At 42.7% G+C, this 22,939-nt stretch overlaps 1 protein-coding gene across 3 annotated transcripts in view; it reads left to right on the forward strand.

Moving 5' to 3' along the window:
• Positions 1-22,939, forward strand: part of fancc (FA complementation group C) — a 202,852-nt gene that overhangs the window by 91,954 nt on the left and 87,959 nt on the right. For 2 of the 3 annotated variants that reach the window (XM_038804799.1, XM_038804800.1), the window contains 3 exons: positions 5,448-5,549; positions 13,450-13,514; positions 17,264-17,428. In XM_038804799.1, coding sequence (XP_038660727.1) covers positions 5,448-5,549; positions 13,450-13,514; positions 17,264-17,428 — 332 coding nt within the window. The remainder of the gene's footprint in view (positions 1-5,447; positions 5,550-13,449; positions 13,515-17,263; positions 17,429-22,939) is intronic. The other variant, XM_038804801.1, reaches the window with a different exon arrangement.

A 22,939-nucleotide genomic window follows, 5' to 3' on the forward strand; every position in this document is an offset into this window, starting at 1 on the left:
GGGCAGAAGGTTTGAGCACAACACCCAACTGATGGCACCTGGAATCCATCAGTAATTGTCAGCATATTCCTAGAATCAAGATCTATCAAGTGTGAGCATCAAATAGCATATGGTGCAATGAAATAGATGTCAAATCAGGACAATACTGAAACCAGAAACACCAAGTAACCCTATTGCGACTAGGACACATTCCTAAGATGCAACTCAAACAAAGCAGCCCTAACCAGCATTCTGAAAATGTACAGTAGCCTCCGGCAAAGACAACCACAACTAAGTTGGGACCGATAAGCAAACTACCAATATGTTTCAGAGATTTGTAAATTTACTGTTAAAGTACATTCAGACAATGTTATATTCTTTTGTTTTCATGTAAGTAGTTTGACTCTATCAGGGTAAGCTTTAGTTAGAGAAATGGGATGTTGTAAAATGATGACCTGCACTTTTAAGGGAGTGTATTTTAATGGTCAATCATTATGCACATTGACAGGATACGTTGTATGAATCCCATGACTTGTAGTCAATATCAAACAACAGTGCCAGAAGCACTACACTTGGCTCCCAGTGAACGTTATTTGTATATCGTCTTATCTTCAAATAGAGAACCCAGATTATTGTTTCCCCAATTCTTGTGTATGATTGGTACATTTATGTTGTAAAAAGGAAGACCGTAACAGTTGCTTGCAGTGTATTTATAGATTCCATGTATAAAACAGTACAGTAAGAAATAGCTTGCAGCATGTTTTGTAGCTGGTGCGCTGAGATCGGTTTTAAGGTGAAGTGGTGCTGATGAAAGATTATTGAAAGCCATTTGTAATCCAGTATCGGCTGCTGCTAGAACTTTCCTTTTCCAAAGTACTCATTGATGCACCAATTCTATTGCATTATTAAAATAACAAAGCAGACCATTAAGTATCTAATGGAAAATACGGGAAGTGTACTGTATGTCGATAAAGCATCACAACCCAAAACATTAGCCTGTCATTATTCTTGGTTGACTGATAAATCTGCTGTGAGTTTCCATTGTTGCATATTTACAATTGAAGGGTTACTGTCAATCGGTCGTTCTTGCCTAGGTATAACACAGACGGTCAGGACACCATCTGTACAAACCCTAATTTTTTCAAAACATTGGGTTGTGTTCTTTGTTGTGTTCTTAACTATTGTTTGCTATAATACTAATGATAATAATCTTTATTGTCACAAGTAGGCTTACATTAACACTGCAATGAAGTTACTGTGAAAAGTCCCTAATCGCTGCATTCCGCTGCCTGTCTGGTACACTGAGGGAGAAATCAGAATGTCCAAATTACTTAACAGTACGTCTTTGAGGACTTGTGGGAGGAAACCGGAGCACCCAGGGAATCCCACACAGACAGGAGGAGAATGTGCAAACTCCGCACAGACAGTGACCCAAGCTGGGAATCGAACCTGGGACCCTGGCGCTGTGAAGCTACTGTGCTAACCACTGTGCTAGCATGGCACCCACCTCAGTGCTACCGTTCTGCCTTATAGTTTCAGAATTCAGTAAGTTACTTCTTTGCTTGATATAGAATTCTCCTATTGCAGAAAATAGTGATTAGAAAGCTAAACTTCATTCTTCTTGCATATTGGCCTTCAGCTTTGCTGGAATTGGGAGGTCCTAGATCTTCCATTAATGATTAGTTGACAGCACTCTGAGTGTGCATAGGCAATGTGCATCTCTGGGTTAACAAGCATACAGTATTGAGGTACTGTTCAATTTCAGAATGTTTTTATTAGGCAAAAGCAAGCAGACAGTTTGTAAAACATAACTCCTTTAAATTATTATCTGCTATAGCAGAAGAATAGCCCTTAAAGCAGGTCATTTATGCTTATTTTAGCAAATACCCAGATTCTGCCTGACGCTTTGTGCCCTCCCTGGGAGAATTGGCTCTGCATTAGAAAAGCTAGACAGCTTTAATTTGATTGTTGTACTTTTTTTCATTTCCCCACCACCATCTCTTTTAGACATTTTTATTGTTAGTTGGATAGGTTCCATATTAATGATTTAGAGCTGCTATGCCAGGAGTGAACAATCAGCAAGGATAATGGGAAGCCTGTTTCTGTTTAATACTGGTTCCAGCAACTGCTATTACAATCCTTTTATATTGATTTCAACTCTGGCACCATGGATGGAATTTCAATTCCCCTGCACAGCAGCATCCTGGCGGGTGGGCAGTTAAAATACCTTGTGCAACTTATCCCCTCCAATCTTGTTGCTTTCCTGAGGGTCCTGTGGCCAGGTAGATAGCAAACATTCCTGGCTGTACTCCGAAATTCATTCTCTGCAGGGGCGGGTGAGAAGGAGAAGACATGTCAGGAAGTTGAGTATTCCCTGCCCACCCAGATCAAACAAGCTACATGGTGACCCTAAGTTGCACTTCAACTCCACCCTCCACAACCGTAGGGAGCGGAGCATGGCGCCCGGTTCAGCGCCAAGCACGGACCTTGATTTTGTCTGGATGCCTGATTCTCCGCCCGATCGCGGTTCTTATTTGTGGCGCTGCGAGGTGGAGAATTTAGCCCCTGGAGTCCTTTTAAGAAAGCAGCATAGTAATTACAGCTAGAAGATGCTGCATTGTAAGCTCACAAAGCAGTACATGGTTTTGACTGGGACAAATGTGATGCAACGAAGGTTTTCTAGCCATGGGAGTATATATAGTAGATATAACCCGCTCGACTTTAGTTATGCATGCCAAATTTTGGGGAACTTTTAAGGATGTAACTAGTAAGTTGGTTGTTTTTTTTTTAAAGTTAATTTTACAAATTTGTACGTTTGCCAAATTTGCATTTCTGCTTAATTTGCTAATTGGGAGCTCGTATTTGGAATTTGGGCGCACGTTTCCCATGATTTTCTATATATTTGTTTGAAATATTATCCGTTGTGCATCAGTAGTTGGACTTTTGACAGATGAATAATAGTCCATGTCAAAGCTTTTTTTTTTTTTTTTTTTTTTTTTTTTTTTTTTAAAATTTAGATTACCCAATTATTTTTTCCAATTAAGGGGCAATTTAGCGTGGCCAATCCACCTACTCTGCACATTTTTGGGTTGTGGGGGCGAAACCCACGCAGACACGGGGAGAATGTGCAAACTCCACACAGACAGTGACCCAGAGCCGGGATCGAACCTGGGACCTCAGCGCCGTGAGGCGGTTGTGCTAACCCACAGCGCCACCGTGCTGCCCTGTCCATGTCAAAGCTAATAGGATTTTTGATAAATAAAACTTGCATTTCTCCCCACCTCTCTTCTGAAGACAGTAACTGCTTCTGCAACCCTCAGACACTGGATGGTCAGTTTTTAATGAATAAGCCTAAATGGTGAATGTCAGCAACTATTTGAGCATGGTGTGGGCAAAGAAACAAATAACTAGAAGTGTGTTGTTGATGATAGTTCTAACTGAGCAACTGCAGCTGTGACTAGTGGAGTTACCCGAACAGTCTTAGACATCAGTCTTGGGAATGACTCTCAATAATAATGGCCTCTACTGTTCTGTAAGTGGAAAATCAAACGCGTTAGTTGTATCGTTAACGGTACCACTTTTTCTTCAATACTGTGTGAAATATGAAGTCATCCACTGGGAAATTTGTGTCACCAAACCTGGCTCAGTGGATCAATTTTCTGCATCTGCTGGAGAGAGGATTAACTTAGTTTTGAACTTCCTTTGCTTGGCATGTCAATTTTGAACCATCTTGGTGCCAATGACACCCAGCTTGTGTCACTTTCTTCGTATGGTAAAAGGGGATATAACCCGTATTCTGTCATCAGATAATTGACATGTGCAACTTTGTATCCTTGCTAGACTGGTACCGGGGCGAGATTCTCCCAAAATCGGGAAATGAGATTGGGCGGAGAATAGCTTCCGACGCCAGAACCACGGCAGGTACCGATTTGACGCCAAATCACGATTCTCTGTCTCCTTTAAAACGGTGTCAATGCGTTTCACTCTGCACGTGGCGTAGACACCGTTTGCATATCATTAGTTGGCCTGACCCCGGTATTCTCCAGGGCCTCTGCGATTATTCGCCTCCGATGGGCCGAGTTTCCAACGGCGTGGTTCACTTGTGCTTTTAAAAATTGTGAAACTGGCATGGCGGTTGCTGAGGAAGAGGGGGTATGGAAGGTGTCCAACATTGCCATAGTTTGCTGACACTTGTGCCCCTGGCCAGGAGGTTCTGCCAGGGCCGGGGTGAGTTGTGGGGGAGCGGCCAGGAGGTGGGGTCAGGGTGGACGGGCATGGATCACCATTGCTGCAGCTGCACACACCGCTAACAGCCCACTTTGAACTTAGTGCCACTGGTCGTATAGGTGTTCCCCAGGGCAACCCCCAGGTGCCCTCTGGCTCCAGCCGACCCATCAGCTGTATGGGCATGTTCCAGCACAACCAGTGCCATCCTTTTGGCTGGGATAAGTGTTTGTGGGGAGTGTATGTGCGGCTGGAGCTTGTCAGCCTCCCGAGTATCAATCATGGACCTGGCAAATCCTGCATCGTTTTTCATTGGAATGGATTGTGTTCCACGCAGCTCTGGTGCTTGCCCCTCAACAGTAGCAGAATAGGTCCAGGTGCCGTGCTGGTTTTTCTGTCGTAAAAGTCCACGGATTCTGCATTGGCGTCAACATTCGTCTCAGAAACGGAGAATCCCGACACATCGGGGGGGGGGGGGGAAATGTTTTCAGAAATGGTAGAATGGATGGAAGTATTTTTCGACTCAAATGAACCCTAGAAACTTGAATTGGGTAATTTACATTTAAAGGCCTGTGCATGTCCATTGGTATCTCACTGGTGGTAGAATTACGAATGCTAGAAAAGACTAACACAATAATCAGTTGCTTTCTCTTTCTAGAAGGTGGTATTATTATTACTGAACTGCCTAGGTTTTCAAATTTAGATTTCGAAATTAGCTTTCCATCAATTGCAGTTCACTTGCCTCTATTGTGCACTCATGGTGGCAGTCCTGTATTTGGAGAAGATATTCTGAGTTTTTCATGTCTGAATTTTCTTATTTTAATTTTTTGCCGACTTACAATAATACTAAATCCGGGAAGCTTTTTCCAGAAACTGTATAGTCCATCTATAACGATATCACCAATGATAGCAGCCCCAGTTTCTCATTTCAGTCTCAGGACCCACCCACTTTGTAAATTTATTTCCATCCACGTGTTTCCAGCCATTTCTTGCATAGAATGGTCAGTTCTCCACTTCGCAGTTTCTTACAAGTTCTGTTCATAGGGTCTGATCAAAAACTGATGGATCAGTTTGCTTTCGCGTTTTAGTGAATAACCTTTTGGTTTCATCATTTGGAGTCAGTAGAGCCAATTCTTATATTCTGTACAATCGTAATGCATTTGCATTGGTTTAGTGTCGATTTTAGTTGTACATTAATGTTGACTTGCATGTTTACTGTTAAACTTTTTCTTTTTAACAAAAAGACCTTGCTGCAGAGTATGACTGGTGTCGATCATGAAGTAAGAAGTTTTGTTCAGAGTTTACATTATCCAGACGGAGAATACCATTCTAAATTGTTGAAAAATGTAAGTAAAATAATAGAAAGAACCTTTTAAAGTGTTAATTAGAACATTCACTTGTCTGTATTAATTTTGGTTAGTGTATGCAGCCCCAAATACCCTGTTTGTTTTTGTTAGAAAATAGTGTAATTTGGGCCGTTGTTGATTAGAAATGGTCCAGGAAAGCATTATTTGAGTATTTCTGGGGCTTTATCTGCTAAAACTGGAGCCAGTTGCATAATAATCCTGACCACACGTGGCTCTTGACAATGCTGGATGCATGTTTGTCAATGGCATCAGTGTTGCCAATCGCTAAAAGGTTGGGTTTGGGATTATAGTTTAAATGCAAGGTTTCCGTAACAGCATTCTTGTGTGTGTGTGCAACTTCTTGAATTCTTTTAAATTTCTTGGTCAGCACAATTGATCGAGCGATGCTGTGGTAAATGCTCAAAGGGAGGGAAAGAAATTTTCAAAATCTTCATGGGAATTTATTTTAGACTTAACTGTTGCACTGACATGCGAGTGGATAAAATGGAGTACCCCAGGTTACGTGTTAATTCAGGTGTGAGTAAGTTGTTTCTAGCTCATCCTTTTCATCCATTATTTCTTCCTTTCATCATCACTTAGCACTTTATTACCGTACCTACCTCGTTTTCTATTAAAAAAATATTAACATTATCCACATAGCAGGCTCACACACCCTCGCTACTAAAATGAATTTTTAAAACCATATTGTAGACTACCTGAAGATGAGGAAAAGCCAAAAGTCATAAAAGTGCATTAGCTTACTTAACTATGGATAATTTATTACCTTTCAGCATGCAGCACTTTCATCTTGGCAGGATTCTACCACCTATTTTGAGACAAAAACACTAAGTGATTTGGCATACCCACTCAGCACTCGCTCATCAATGTATCTTAGGCTTCTGTTCAAAGCTCTTCAAATTCCATTGAATTTACTTCACTTTTTCTTTATTCTATCTTTCCATTCTGGAAAAAGATACTAGTTTTACTCTGGGAATATAAAAGGGCCTTTTTCAATTAAATTTCACAAGAGAAGCGATTCCCCTTTCCACGGGGATTTGTCTGAGGTTTCTTGTCTTCAGACAGCACATTATATAATTAACTGCTCCTTGGCAAGGTCAGCAGGTATTCTCTATATACGATAACTTAATTTGTTGGGGTTATCTGTAAGGTAGTCATGGACTCCTTCACCAAGCACGATTGATGTGGCCTTTTTGCAGAGATAGGTGCGTAATTAGTAAAAGAAAATTCCATTCAGACGTAGATGTTGACCAATCTGTCCTGGAATATATCAAATTAGCTCAATGAAGAAGGCAGCTGGATTCTTCATTTTCTCAGGTGGTACTTAAAGCACACTTTAATAGTCATAAAAAGTTTTGGTTAGACTGCATTAGGAGGGCTCCATTCAGTTAACCGAACTTCGGGAAGGATAAATTACCCTTGGAGGACTCACCAGAATGATATTAGAGCAAACATTAAATTATGAGCACCAGTTGCACAGGCCTGTGTAGCCTTGCGTGTAGAAGATTTTGGGGTGATTCTAATTGAGGTCTTTAAGATGATAAAAAGATTTGATAGGTGCGGTGAATCATAATCCTAGTAATTCACACTGTGTTAAATTATATGTGTTGTGTCTTTGTAAGCTCGGTATACGAGCAGTTGCGCGGCTCTGCCCATAGGGAGAGATGAGGAGTTTGTACTGGGCTCCACCCTTGGCTCCGCCCATGACTCCTCCCACTAACCGGAAGTATAAAGATCTGCAGTTGTGAGCCTGCTGCCAGTTCATCTCATCGCAGGCAGGCTCAGTTGTAAGACTATTAAAACCACTGTTCACTTCCAATCACGTGTCTTGTGAATTGATGGTCACATCAATAGGGAGATGGAGAAAAAACATTTTCCCTAGTAGAAATTCTAAAACAAAGGGCAAATAACATTTAAATAACAGTTCGGTCTTTCACGGGCATTGGTGGGACACACTTCCCTTGCCCAAAGATTATTGAGGAGGCTGGGTTAGTTGAAAATATACAGTTTTTGTAAATGGGGAAGGGTACCGAAGGACTTGGAAACCATGTGGTGGATGGAGTTAAGATTTAGAGCAATTGTGATATAATGACAGAACAGGCACAAGAAGCTGAATGGCCCATTCCTGTTCCTATATCCTGCTGACGCTGCCTACTCCCAAAGTCTGCTAATCCTGTCCAGATTCATGAGTCTTGTAGTTAATTCCTGTACCATTAATGTGGCCCAAGACAGCATTTGCACGGGCCTATATCCTATCTGGATCTAGCACCTGCAGAAGGATTTTACAATGAGTTGTCTAATGTACTCTCCTGAAAAAGTGAAGCAGGGTTAGAGTTATGGCCCCTGCTACCTCAAGAATGTGGCTGTGATGGGTCATATTGCAGGCATTGACCCACCTCATGGTAGCATAGTGGTTAGCACAATTGCTTCACAGCTCCAGGGTCCCAGGTTCGATTCCCGGGTTGGGTCACTGTCTGTGCGGAGTCTGCACGTTCTCCCCGTGTGTGTTGGGTTTCCTCCGGGTGCTCCGGTTTCCTCCCACAGTCCAAAGATGTGAAGGTTAGGTGGATTGGCCATGCTAAATTGCCCTTAGTGTCCAAAATTGCCCTTAGTGTTGGGTGGGGTTACTGGGTTATGGGGACAGGGTGGAGGTGTGGGCTTGGGTAGGGTGCTCTTTCTAAGAGGCAGTGCCGACTCGATAGGCCGAATGGCCTCCTTCTGCACTGTAAATTCTATGATTCCCATCTCCCAGAAACTCAGGAAATCATGGGGCAATCTGGTGAAATGGGTAGCACTTTCAATTTCCAATCTGGGAAATCGTTGTTATCTGGGGGAGGCAAGTATCAACAAAATCTACGCCTGCATCCCGAAGGGTCCTATTTGGGGGTAATTTTCTTTCCTCGCTATAAATGTAAATTAGCCCTGTGGTTTTGATGATACAGAAATCAGACAACGGAAAATAATATTATGGTTATAAGAGCAAAATGCTGGAGATCTGAAATAAAAACAATTTCAATTTGCCACTTCAGTTCACCATCTTGCTCTCACTCTCATTTCGGTCCTCGGCCTGCTGCAGTAACTCAGCGAAACCTGTCGCAAGTGTAGAGAACAACATCTCATTTTCTGATTGGACACTTTACAACCTCTCTGATCTCAACATTGAATTCAACAACTTCACATGATGAACTCTGTTCTTAGTTTGACCTCCTCTCCCCCCCACCTAATGCCAAGCTTGTTTTCATGTTTTTGTTTTCAGACAGAGCTGACTTTTAATTTGCTGTTAACACCTACTGTAGACCACTGCTTTGTTTCTTTACTACCATTACAACTCCCATTCCATTTGATTCCATGACATCTTTGTAATTTACTCACCTAGGCCCTCTAACCTATCTCTGACCTACCCTTTTGTTCTCCTGACCCTCACCATTATTGAACAGCAGAAAACCCATCATATTTCCACTTCCAGTTCTGAGAGAGAGCCATATTGGACTCTTGTTTCTCTTGATGATGCTGTGATACCTGCAGAGTTTTTCCAGCACTTTCTGTTTTCGTAATATTACCTCTGTTTTTCTGACTCGATGATGGTATACAGGTGTTCCCCAGGTGTTGGTTTTGAGACCACAGCTTTTCTTCATATATATTAATGACTTGGGGTACAATTAAAAGATTTTCACATGATACAAAACTTGGAAGTCTCGTGTATTGTGAGGAGGATAATGGTAGACATCCAGAGTTCATACTTCGGCGAGTGGAATGGGTGGATGAACTTTAAAGCGGCAAAATGTGAATTGATACTTTAAGTAGGTTGAATGAGGATAGGTAATATAAACTAAGGTTACAATTCTGAAGGAACAGCGGTACCGTGCAGAAATAGAGGAGGCAGTGGAGTAGTGCTATTGTTACTAAACTAATACTTGGGGGTCCTGGGTTCGAATCCAACCACGGCAGATGGTGAAATTTGAATTGAAAATCTAATGATGACCATGAAACCATTGTTGATTTTTGTAAAACCCCATCTGGTTCACTAATGTCCTTCAGGGGAGGAAACCTGCTGTCTTAACCTAGTCTGGTCTACAGGTGACTCCAGACAAACAGCAATTTGGTTGACTCTTAAATGCCCACTCAGTTCAAGGACAATTAGGGATTTGCAATTAATGTTGGCCCAGCCAGTGATGCCCACAACCCTTGAACAAATTAAAAACAAACATTTAAGGTGGCAGGGCAGGTTGAGAAAGTGGTTAAAAAGATACGTGTATCCTGCGTTTTATAAATAGAGTGAGAAGTCTTACAACACCAGGTTAAAGTCCAACCACCTGGTGTTGTAAGACCTCTTACTGTGCTCACCCCAGTCCAACGGCGGCATCTCCACATCATTTATAAATAGAGGCATAGAATACAAAAGCAAGAAAGTTATAATGAACGTTTATCGAGGTTTGGCCTCAACTGGGCATTGTGTCTAATTCTCGACACAATCATGTGAAGGCTCATATTAGAGAGGCTGAATAAAAAATTTACGAGCATGTTTTCATGAATTGGTTAATTGGTTCTCAATAGATAAGAGAAAGTTGCAACGATATTTGATAGAGGTGCTCAAAATCATGAGGAGCATGGACAGACTGTTGCAATTGGAACAATCGAGAACCAGGGTACGCAGATTTAAAGTGATTGGCAAATAAAGAACTTTTTCTTTTTTCAAAAAATATTTTTGTGGCCATTTTCAACTTTAGAAGTAGAACAGTTTGGTGTGTAAGGCACATGGTATTTACAAAGTAGCAGCTCAAGTGTTTCTGATATTTACAAGCCAGTTCGTGTCTTATGTACAACAGTTTTTACAAGCGGTCCCTCCCTTCTCCTTCTCCGGTTGGAGGCATATTCTGTTTCTTCTTCCCCCCCCACCACTTTTCTCCCCCCCCCCCCCAACTGGGGTATTCTTTGTTGATTGATATTGGGAGGGGGAGGCCTGCATGGCCCTTCCCTCCTCTCCGTGCCCCCTATGCTTTGTTTTGTGCCTTCTTTGGAATCCCCCCCCTCCCCGCCCCTGCTGCTGTCTCTTGGGCGTGCCTTCCCTTGCCTATCTCCCTCTCTTTTCCCCCACCCCCTCCTTCCTAGTCACTGTTTGTCTCAAACAGGTTTTGGAATAGCCCCCAAGCTTTGTGGAAGCCCTTGGCTGACCCTCGTATGATGTACTTGATCTTCTCCAGGTGGAGAAATTCCGCCAGGTCTGCCAGCCAAGTTGCAGCTTTGGATTCTCTGATGTGCCATTAGGGATGCAAAAGCCAGGGGGTTGGCCCTCTTCCCCAAATGAAGGACTGGCAGGTCCGATACCCCGAAGACTGCCACTCTCCGGCATGGCCCCACCCTCACCCCCACAACCTTGGGCATCGCCTCGAAGAAGGCTGTCCAGAACCCAACAAGTCTGGGGCATGCCCAGAACATGTTGGCATGGATGGCCAGGCCTCCCTCGCACCGTTCACATTTGTCCTCTAACTCCGGGAAGAATCTGCTCATTTGTGTTCTAGGGCTCTGTACACCACTTTAAACTGTATATGGCCTAGCCTAGCGCAGGAGTAGGTGGAGTTAGCTCCGCTTAATGCCTTGCTCCAAAATCCCCAACCCACTTCTGACCCCAGTTCGTCCTCCCATTTGCAAAGAAAAAAAACAAAGAAAAGTACAGCACAGGAACAGGCCCATCGGCCCTCCAAGCCTGCGCCGACCATGCTGCCCGTCTAAATTAAAATCATCTACACTTCTGGAATCCATATCCCTCTTCCCATCCTATTCATGTATTTGTCAAGATGCCCTTGAAACATCACTATCGTCCCTGCATCCACCATCTCCTCTGGCAGCGAGTTCCAGGCACCCACTACGCACTGTAAAAAAACTTGCCTCATACATCTCCTTTAAACCTTGCCCCTTGCATCTTAAACCTATGCCCCCTAGTTTTTGACCCCTCTACCCTGGGAAAAAGCCTCTGACTATCTACTCTGTCTCTGCCCCTCATAATTTTGTAGACCTCTATCAGGTCGCTCCTCAACCTCCTTCGTTCCAGTGAGAACAAACTGAGTTTATTCAACCTCTCATCATCACTAATGCCCTCCATATCAGGAAACACGCCTGGTCAATCTCTCCTGCACCCTCTCCAAAGCCTCCACATCCTTCTGGTCGTTTGGCGACCAGAATTGAACACAATACACCCACGTGTGGCCTAACTAAGGTTCTATACAGCTGCAACATGACTTGCCAATTTTTATACTCAATGCCCCGGCCAATGAAGGTAAGCATACCGTATGCCTTCTTGACTACCTTCTCCACCTGTGTTGCCACTTTCAGTGACCTGTGGACCTGTACACCTAGATCTCTCTGACTGTCAATACTCTTGAGGGTTCTACCATTCACTTTATATTCCCTACCTGTATTAGACCTTCCAAAATGCAATACCTCACATTTGTCTGGATGAAACTGCATCTGCCATCTCTCTGCCCAAGTCTCCAAACAATTTAAATCCTGCTGTTCTCTGACAGACCTCATCGCTATCCGCAATGCCACCAACCTTTGTGTTGTCCGCAAACTTACTAATCAGACCAGTTACATTTTCCTCCAAATCATTTGTATATACTACGAACAGCAAAGGTCCCAGCACTGATCCCTGCGGAACACCAGTAGTCACAGCCCTCCAATCAGAAAAGCACCCTTCCGTTGCCACTCTTCCGTCTAGTTTCGCCCAGTGGTAGTTTTGCCCTGTCTAGTAACAGTCCGTATATATTCCTACAGTTCCCCCCTTCCTTATTGTCAGTGTTGATTAGCTTCTCTAGGAGAGTGTCTCTCTTGGGGTCCTGGGTTACTTTGCCGTCTTCTTACGGAGAAAGTGTTTAATTTGGAGGTGCCTCAGCTCCTGTCCCGTTGGTAGGTCCAGGTCCTCTGTAAGTTCGCCTAAGGTCACGAGTCTGGCCCCCATGTAGAGGTCCCGAGCCGCTAACGTGCCCCATCCTGTCTCCACTTTTTAAAGGTGGCGTTGAACATGGCCGGTTGGAATTTGTGGTTGCCGGAAGAACTTTGTCACACGCTGAAATATTGAATGCACTGCCTGCGAGTATGGTGCTGGCAAAGTAAATTGTCGCTTTCAATAGAGAATTGGATAAGGGAAAGGAATTGCAAGGGTTTGGGGAATGGGCAGTTAAGTGGAATGAGCTAAATTTCTCTTGTAGCAAATTGGCATGGCCTTTCTGACACTGAATCCCTACAGTGCCAAGGAAGTTATTTGGCCCATCGAGTCTGCATCTCTGAATGAGCTCCCCATAACCCCACCTAACCTACACATCATTGGACACGAATGGCCAATTTTAGCATGGCCAATCCACCTAACTTGCACATCCTTGGACTGAAGGAGGAAACCGGAACATCCGGACAAAGCCCACGCAGCCACGGGGAGAACGTGCAAATTCCACAGTCATCCAAAACTGGAATTGCACCCTGTTCCCTGGCACTGTGAGATAGCCGTGCTAACCACTTTGTCACCGTGCTGCCTGTGATGGGTTAAATGGCCTCTTTCAGTGCTGTTATTATTCTATAATTGGTTTAATATTGTAAGTGCAGAATCATTTTCTTTCGGGAGGGAAATTGGAATAATTCCAAACTATCAATCCTCTAATTTCCTCTCAAACAGAAAGTGTTGACCTCACCAACCACCGTTTTTCCATATGGTAACTCTTTCTGACTTTCTTCCTTTTCACATGAAATTTGCAGTGGTTAATATGCCCATGATAAAAATAGAACTTTTGAACACTGGAAAGTTTGAGTGAAATTCCCCTTGTGGTCAAGGAAATTTGATAGCTTGTGATTTTATTTTATTGTTTATGGTGATTACCTATTTATTTATTTCCAGATGGTCTCCTCTTTAGTTAAGGAACTTCAAGGCTGTCAGTGTGATAGAAGTTCCTTGTTTCCAAGGTAGGTAATTGGTTTGCGACGTAATGTGACATTATTTAAATGCCCATGCCAATTAACCGTGTTCATTTTTGCATTTCCTAAAAATGAAAACTTAAAATCTAGATCACATTTCAAGTGCTAAATCTTTTTGCCCTCTTAATAGAGTGAAAACTTTGCGTATTGATCCATTCATATTGCAAGTTTAGTTTTGGTGTAAACCTGATTTTGCAGAGATGCACTATGAAGTGCCCTGGAGAGTTGATATGGAATATATGTTCAATGCTATTTGCTGAGTGCCTGGAGGCAGAATTTAAACTTACCTGACTTTAATTTAAATGTCTTTACTATAGTGAATGCAGAAGAATACCTGTTCTGTAAAGATTGCATTGGAACAGCAGAGTAGCATTATCATGAGCAGAATACATGGCTTTAGCTTATCTTAAAAACTGCTTTTATTTAAATATGAAAGTATACATTTGCTCCCCCTATCCATTAGATTAAAATTAGATCTCCACTATTGACTTTGGGGTGCTTAGGTGAGCTACTCTTAAAACATTTGATCATGCTGCTTGTAGTTGGATATTAGGAAGTGCCTGAAGAACAGCGAGATTTGATGTGTTCTGGGATATTTTTGTTTTAATTATCTTTCCACCCTCTTCACAAACTTGGCCATTTTGCAACTTCCTGTGACAGCTTGGAACTTGCTATGCAGATATTCATGAGTGTGAACCTACATCCTGTCATTTCCTAGCACAGCTTGTTGATGTCCCAAGAAAAATAAGTTTGTTAATAGGTCACCTGTTAGATATTATTAAACTTGGTTATACAATGCACTATCCTACTATTCCTTATTCTGTAATTGCCATTATGTTAAAAACTGTATAAAACACAGAATTTAAAAAAAAAACGTCTTTCTTGGGATGTGACGGTCTCTGGCCAGCATTTGTTCCTCATCCGTCACTGCCATTGAGAGGAGATGGGTGAGTAACTTTTTTAATGCTGCAGTCCTTCAGGTAAAGGTACATTCATGGTGCTGTTAGGAAGGGGTTCCAGGTTTTTGTCCCTGTGATTGTGAAGGGATGCCGATATGGTTTCAAGTCAGGATAATGTGCAGCTTGGAGGGGAATTTGCAGTTGGCGGTGTTTCCATGCATCTGCTGCCTTTGTTGTTCTAGGTGATAGATGTTCTGGGTTTGGAAGGTGCTATCTAAGGAGGCTGGGTGAGTTGCTGTAGTTCATTTTGTAAAGGTAAGGGTAAAGTCGTCCTTGTCCCAGGTGATTATAGTCTGCTTTCCCCCTGGAGGAGGAGAGCTGACTGGTGGTGGTTTAACCTGAGGATCACCAACTGAGGGGCACGGTTGAGAAGGCAAGCCTTGTATATGGTACACATTGCTGCTGCTGGTGGAAGGAGGCTACTTTGTATTAAGTGTTGTTAAAGCTGCACTCACCCTGACATCAAGATATTTGCTATTTGGATTTTCTTCCTTTACTAATATTCTTTGTCCAATAATTACTAATAATCCTGAATAATTTAAAGAAGGAACTTGTGCTTTTGTAGTGTTTTACCAATTCTTCAGCATGATCCAAAGCATATATCAATGGCTGAATTCTCCGTTTGGGATACGATGGGCTGGATTCTCCATTTTTGGGACTATGTCCCCACGCCGTTGGGGAAACTGGTCTTTTACAGCGGGAAAACTGGCGTCAAAAGGCCACAGATTCTCAGTTTTGCTGGGGGCTGGGAGGCAGCTGTCGTGGAGCTCGTAGCTCTAGCTGACGATACGGCCCCTGCACTTCCGGGTCAGAGGCCGCGCATGTGCACAGCGGCGGCCTCCAGCGGCCACGCTGTGCTCCATGGCGGACTCAGCTTGCGGACCTGGACCGCCAAAATAGTGGCCCGCAGCATCTGCTCCGCCCTTGGCCCGCACACATTGCCCCCAGCCCCGAATGAAGCCCCCCCCCCCCCCCCCCCCATGCCTGCCATCTGCCCTCCCCAACTGTGACAGCCCCGGGCTGAGTCTGCAGCCGCCACGTGAGGATTACTGAGGGCGGGACCATGTTAGAACCACGCCGTTGGGAATTTGGCCAGTCGGGGACGGAGCATCGCGGGGCGGGCCTCAGGCAATGGCCTGAGGCAGTGGATACTCGGCATGGAGTACGCCGATTGTTGGGGGGCGGCGGGGTGCAGAGAATCCAGCCCTATATTCTCCCGCCAGAGTTGAATCACATCTGATTTGCACTCACGTTGAGAGCAGCCATCCAGAGGCGATTCACTACCCATTGCTATGCACAATTGTGCATGGCAGGGATTGTGAGGGATTCTGTCACAAATCCCACTTTCGGGTCTCTATTTTGAGCATGCGACCTGAACGACGTCTGGTGGCTGCCCTCCCTCCCCCTCACCCCTTGCAATGTAATTCTGCCCCCTAAAGGGCTTTCTGCAGAGAAAAAGAGGAAGTGAGAGCACGTTACTACTTTTGATGTGGTCAGGAACTGTCAATCATAGCTAGATGTTTAGAAACATTGCGGTTAGTTACACATCAGGGTACTTGAGATCCATTTAAGCGTGAATGGAAATCAAATTAAATTATCCAGACATCTGGCTATCTGGAAGCTGTCAATCACAGCCTAGTACAAGCAATTTCCCATTGATGTGAATTAAAGCCTTTTGGATCAAATGATCTGAAGGGATATAATAATAATAAACCCTTGGGATGTGGTTTTTGCTTTCTAGAAATTTACACCTGCTGTTTTCTCTGCCTGAGCCGGCAGGTGTATTGCACAGATAAGTTTTAAAGCAGTGATTTTACCATTGTCCCTATCTTGACTACTCTCTGACTTCCAGGTAGGGTCTGTCTCTGGTGGGGGTGCCCTCCTGTGGTGGGCTATCCAATGGGGGGGATGTCTGGTGGGGGGAGGGGGGGGCAGGTTGGGTGGGGTGGGCAGGATTTACTTTGTCGGAGGAGGGGGGTCCTCTGATGGACCTTGGGGGCACTCACGTCGAAGACTTACCCCATTGGCCCACTGTGGGGTCCAACGCGCCAAGGCTATGCTGGGAAATACATGCAGCGATTCCTCACCCATGTGAATCTTGGCCCAGAGGTTTGGTGAGTCACAAAGGCGTGGAGAATCCGGTGCCCAGCCCATTAATAGGATGCAAATGGGTCGATTTGACCGGATCATTGGAAATGGATTGGCACCAATCCCGTTTTTCCCCCAACACTAGTTTCTCTGCGGCATTGTGAACTCCGCTACCAGTGGCGTAGAAAATAGCCCCAAAGCTCTTCTTATTTTTCATTTAATAAGGTATGGCTATTTTGAGTCATAAAACACGGCTCCTTTAAAATAAAAACACACTATTATTAAGTGTATTTATTCCAACCAGTTGTTTTGTGGTGTTGCATCTGTCAAAATTCATTTCATTTTAGGAAGAAACGTTTCATTTAATAGTTGCTTAGGACACAATGTCTGCAACATCAACTCGAGTAAAGTACATTGTGCCTAGCTGGAGATCTGGCATCCTAGAAAACATTACCTTCCTGTATTTCAGGAGTGTTAATGAACAGCAAAATGAAGTTGCATAATTGTACCCCTCCTACACATTTTTCCAAAAATTGTGGCAATGGAACAACTTGCTGTTTTTAAAACTACTGAACTTTCCAATTAGAAGCAAAAATGACAAATTTTAGTATTTCCAGCATTTTCTATTCACATTCTAATCTAGAAAAAGACAAAAAAATTCTTATAAGGCATGGTGTTTTTTTTTTGTAGGTTTCCACCAGACCGACTGAGGGGCTATTCTGTTCTCTGCTTACCTATTGTCACCTTACCTGAGGCCTTTCCCTTGGTGGAAGCTCTTCTGACTTGTCATGAAGATGGTTTGGACGAATCTCTTAGTGCAGAATTTCTAGAGTCTGTCAGCAATGGCCTTCTGCAGTAAGTAGACTCAATATTGTGAAAATGTGCCTTTACATTCATGGCAGACAATCCAGGAATGCTGTCAAAACTACAATTGAAGTGGTGGTGCAATAGCTTTTAGCCATCAGGACAGACTGAGCAGGCTGTTTTTCTCCCCTCTAGAAAAGAGATCCTGATAGAGGTGTTTAAAATTATGAAAGGCTTCGATAATGTAGATATAGAGAAGCTGTTTCCATTTGTGGGATGTCCAAAACTAGGGGTCAATAAATAGAAGATAGTTACTAATCCAATAGGGAATTCACGTGAAATTTCTTTATTCAAAGAGTAATTAGAAAGTGAAAATTGCTATCCATAGAGTGGACAAAGCTAATCACACAGGTAAGCACATCAGCTAAAAAGGTTATCCTGATATTTGGGTATGAGAGCTTGTGTGGAGCAATAGTTATGTGTGACTTTAATCTTCATGTTAATTGGGTTAATCAAGTTGGTAAGGGTAGCTATGACAACGACTTCCTAGAGTGCATTAAAAATAGTTTCCTAGAGCAATTGGACTTGGAGCCAACCAGAAAATAGGCTATCTTGGATCCGGTAATGGGTAATGAGGCAGATTTAATGAATGACCTGATAGTGGAAGATCCCCGAGGAAGTAGTAATGATAAAATGATAGAATTTGATATTCAGTTTGAGAGTGAGAAACCTGGATCGGAAACAACTGTGTTTAACTTAAATACAGGGAATTTCAATGAAATAAGAAGAGAGTTAGCTGAAGTGCTCTGGGCGGATAGAACAGCAGGAAAGACAGTAAATAAGCAATGGCAGACACTTAAGGAGGTAATTCATGACTCAGCAAAAATATATCCAAGAAAGAAGGAAAGATTCTGGGGAGGGGTAGGCTAACCAAGGAAGTTAAGGAGGGTATTAAGTTGAAAGAAAAAGCATATAAGGAGGCAAATGTTAGTGATAGTCTCAAAGATTAAGATAATTTCAGAATCCAGCAAAGGAGGACTAAAAAGATAATTAAAAAAAGAGAAAATAAACTACAAGGTCAAACTAGCTAGCAAAGAACATAAAAACTGACAATAAGGGCTTCTTTAAATATACCAAAAGTAAGAGAAAGGTCAAAGTGAAGGTAGGGTCCTTAGAAAATGAATCTGGGAAAATAGTTATGTGGAGCCAGGAAATTAAACAGATCTTGCATCAGTCTTTACGGTGGAAGATACTTGGAACATCCCATTAATACTAAAGAATTTGGGGGAGGAATTAATTACAGTTTACAAAGAGATATTGTTAGGTTATTTGAGTGAGCAAAAAATGGGCACCCCTTTATTCTGAGACTATGCCTCTAGTCTGAGACTCTCCCATGAGGGGAAACATTTTCTCGACATTTACCCTTAATGGGCAAAGAATTGGCAAAAATTAGAAGGGACAACAAAAGAACCGAGTATTATTTAAATGGAAAAGGACTGCAGAAAGCTGCAACCCAAAGGAACTTTGGGGTACTTGTGTATGAAGCACAGAAAGCTGGCACACAGGTGTAGCAGGTAATCAGGAAGGATAACGGAATGTTGGCCCTTATTTCAAAGTGGGTGGGGTACTTCACATCTGAAGTACTGTGAGCCGTTTTGGTCCCCATTTTTAAGGAAAGATATTATTTCATTGGAATTCAGAGTAGGTTCACTTGGATTATCCCCGGTATGAAGGGATTGTCTTATGATCAAACGTTAAACAGGTTGGGACTCTACTCCATTGGGATTTTAAAAATGACATATGATCTCATTGAAAAATATAGGATTCTTAAGAGTAAATGTCAAGAAGATGTTTCCCCTTATGGGAGTATCTCGGACCAGAGGCATAATCTCAGAATTTAAGGCTGAGATGAGAAGGAATTTCTTCTCAGAGGGTTGTGAGTTTTTGGAACTCCTTGCCACAGGGAGTTGTGGGGGCATAGTCCTTGTGTATATTTAAGGCTAAGAAAGCTAAGACTCTTGATCAGCAAGGGAATGAAGGGTTATGGTGATGGGACAGGAAAGTAGATGTGCAGAATGTCAGATCAGCCATATTCCTATTGAACAATGGAGTTCCTATTTATTAAGGTCTTATAAATGCTGGCATGGCTGTTTCTATGCTGTACTTTGCATGTAATAAAAACTTGCATTTATATAGCACCATTTACGTGTGCGAATAAAGAGGGGAGAGCAAGGGGACAGACCATATCTTGGTCAAAAGAGGTGGGTATTAAACAGGGTCTTCAAGCAGGAGGGATGGGTAGAGTTTCTTTAGGGTGTGAATTTCAGTGTGTGTGGAATCTGACAATTAATGGTGGGGGTGATGCATTGAGCTGGAGCCAAAGAAATGGTGAGTTACGATGCAAGGAGTTGCAGGGTTAAAGAGTTAGGGAGGGATGATATGATCCAAGGTTATGTATTTGGATATGCTGGGGTATTGGTGATTTGTTAATAGATAATGTATGACAATTTTTCCGACTGCAAAATTCAGATGAGAAGATGGCCAGGCTCCCCTCTGATACTCACCACAGTTAAATATCCTACCAACACACTGCCGAGGTTCACTCATGAAGAATGCAGAAATGCATTCAAAGGAAGTTGGATAAATTTAAAGGAGAAGGAGAAAGCAGCATAGTAGCATATTGGTTAGCACTGTTGCTTCACAGCTCCAGGGTCCCAGGTTCGATTCCCGGCTTGGGTCACTGTCTGTGCGGAGTTTGCATGTTCTCCCCATATCTGCGTGGGTTTCCACCGGGTGCTCCGGTTTCCTCCCTCAGTCCAAAGATGTGCAGGTTAGGTGGATTGGCCATGCTAAATTGCCCTTAGTTTCCAAAAGGGTTGGGTTGAGTTGGGTGGGGTTATTGGATTATGGGATAGGGGGGAGGTGTGGGCTTGGTTAAGGTGCTCTTTCCAAGGGCCGGTGCAAACTTGATGGGCCGAATGGTCTCCTTCTGCACTGTAAATTCTATGATTTTTATGATATCTATGAAATAAAAGGATATGTTGACATGGCTGGATGAAGCGAGGTGGGATGAGGCATGTGTGGAGCAATAGTACCAGCTTAGAGCAATTGGGCTGAATGACTTGTTTTGTGCTGCAGACTCCCATGTAATCCGACAATAAACATGTTAGGAAAATATTTGTTGCATGTTCCTTTATTTTCTGTTTAATATTGAATTTGCTTTTTCGAAATAAAAGGTGGCTTTATATTGGTTTAATTTATGGAATTTATTTTTTATTCCACTTTGTAAGTGGTGCCATTTTTAAATCATCATCATATAGATAAATATTCTGACGTTGATAGAATTATGGTGGCTATTTTTAAAAATTATTTTATGGAATGTGGGCATCACTTGAAAGGCTGGCATTTGCTGCCCATCCCTAATTGCCCCTTTTCAGAGGGCAGTTAAGAGTCAACCACATCTGGCGTCTTATCTAGGCTAGGCAAGGTAACAATGGCAGATTTCCATCCCTAAAGGACATTAATGAACCAGATAGACCTTTGCCACAATCAGCAATGCTTTCATGGTAATCATTGGACATTTTATTGAATTCAAATTCCACCCGGATTTGAATCCGGTCCCCTGAGCATTATTCTGGGTCATTGAATTATTAGTCCAGTGACAATACCACTCTGCCCCCTTCTTGCCATGTGGGTAAATATATATTACAATTGATATTGTCTTGTTTGAGTAAGCTTTTAATTAGTGGGAAAATTGAGGTATTTGAAGGTGAAGCTCCAAAATCTCCAACATTATTCTCTGAGGAATCTAAGGAATTGCCATTTTTTTTTGTTGCAGTAATATTAAAACCTGTATTAAGGTCTATACAGACTGTATGACTGCTAGAGCTATGATCAAGGCTGTACAAGTGAGGTAATCATTGATTACAGGTGAAGTGTTCTGCTAATAGATCTTGAGAACCATTTACTTGTTGACATATAGCTAGCTAATGGAATTTTCAAGGACTCCTGGTGTATAGATAAATTATGAGGAGTGTTGTGTTTGGTTCTCACTGAACAAGTCAAGGGGCATCTTGTAAGAAGAGACAAAAGAATGCCTTATGCTTTGGGTAAGGATGGTGTAGTTAATGGGAGGAGCCAGGTATGTCTGAAACGGCATTTGATCCTTGAATTCTCATCTGAATAGAGGTGTTTCAGTTCGGTCCTGAAAGGCTTTCTCTCCAAAGATTCTACACTGAGAAAAGCAAGTAGAAACCTAGTTGTTAACTTTATTCGTGAGTGGTATTTCCAATATATTAATTTGCTTAATTGGAAGGTATTGGAGGTTTATGAAGTAAGTCAAGGTTTTCTTTCTTATTTAATAATGTTGTAACTTAATTGTAAAGCTATTTATTTGTTGCCAATGAGTTAATTCTGTGTTTAACTTTTAAAGTTTGTTTGAACATAAAAGATACCAATTGGTCAGTATTATTACATCAGTGGTGTAGTAATATTTCCTCACAGTTACACAAGTTGCAAATAGTTGTGTTCGCATGTGGGGTCCTAACAATTATATGTGAATAAATCATCTGAAACAAACAATGTGGAATGACGTAAATTGTGCTGAAACGTCATTTTCCATATTTCATTTTCTTTGGTCAAAAATTGAAAAGAGTTTTAATAATGCTGGGAAAACATCACATTATTTGAGGTTTTAGTCCAGAGGATGTGGATTCAAGAACCTGGATGCTGGCTGCTATCTGTATAGTAATACACTCCATGACAAAATCCCTCTCCAAATTACAATGGTTTGCAATTACAAGTGTTTTCCCCCAAATTTAAGAGGGTATTTTAATTCTCACTAACGATCTTAATGTTCTTGTAACGGTGCTACTCAACTATATCATTTAATGATAAATGATCTTGAGCTATAAAACCATCTTATGACCATTATAGCTGCTTTCTTGCAGTCAAATCTAATAGCACGTTTCAATTTCTTGACTGAGTATCCAGTTTTTAAATTGTGGGCACTTAATATGGTTTAGAAAGCTTGGAGATTTAATGGAGAGAGCTTGTAAATGCAGTATGCAAATAAGTCGACAGTTTTTTTGGGCTGCTTCCTGTACACAGAATATTAATATATAGATGTCTGACTCTGCCAAATGATAACACTCATCTCTGAATCTGAAGATTCTGGGTTCAAAACCACTTTAGAGACCTGGGGCTGGATTCTCTGATTCGGAGACTAAGTGCTGACACCGGCATGGGAACAGTGGCCTTTTACGGCCGCAAACAATAGTGCAAAATGACCACCGACCCTTCATCTGGTGGGGGGGCTAGCAGGCACGCAGCGTGGAGCATCCGGCTCCAGCTGCCTTTACGGCCGGAGAATTGTCGGGTCCGTGGCTGCGCACAGCGGCGGTCCCGGCTTGCCAAATAGTGTTCCCCTTTGGCCAGGCTCATAACCCCCAGACCCCCCCCCCACCCACCACCAGTGCCCTCTGCAAAAGCTCTCCCTGCCCGCGGATCGGCACTCCCCCCGACTGTGGCGGCGCTGGACTCAGTCCGCAGCCGCCACGCTGA

Source organism: Scyliorhinus canicula, chromosome 8 (genome assembly GCF_902713615.1).
Source record: "Scyliorhinus canicula chromosome 8, sScyCan1.1, whole genome shotgun sequence".
NCBI lineage: Eukaryota > Metazoa > Chordata > Chondrichthyes > Carcharhiniformes > Scyliorhinidae > Scyliorhinus > Scyliorhinus canicula.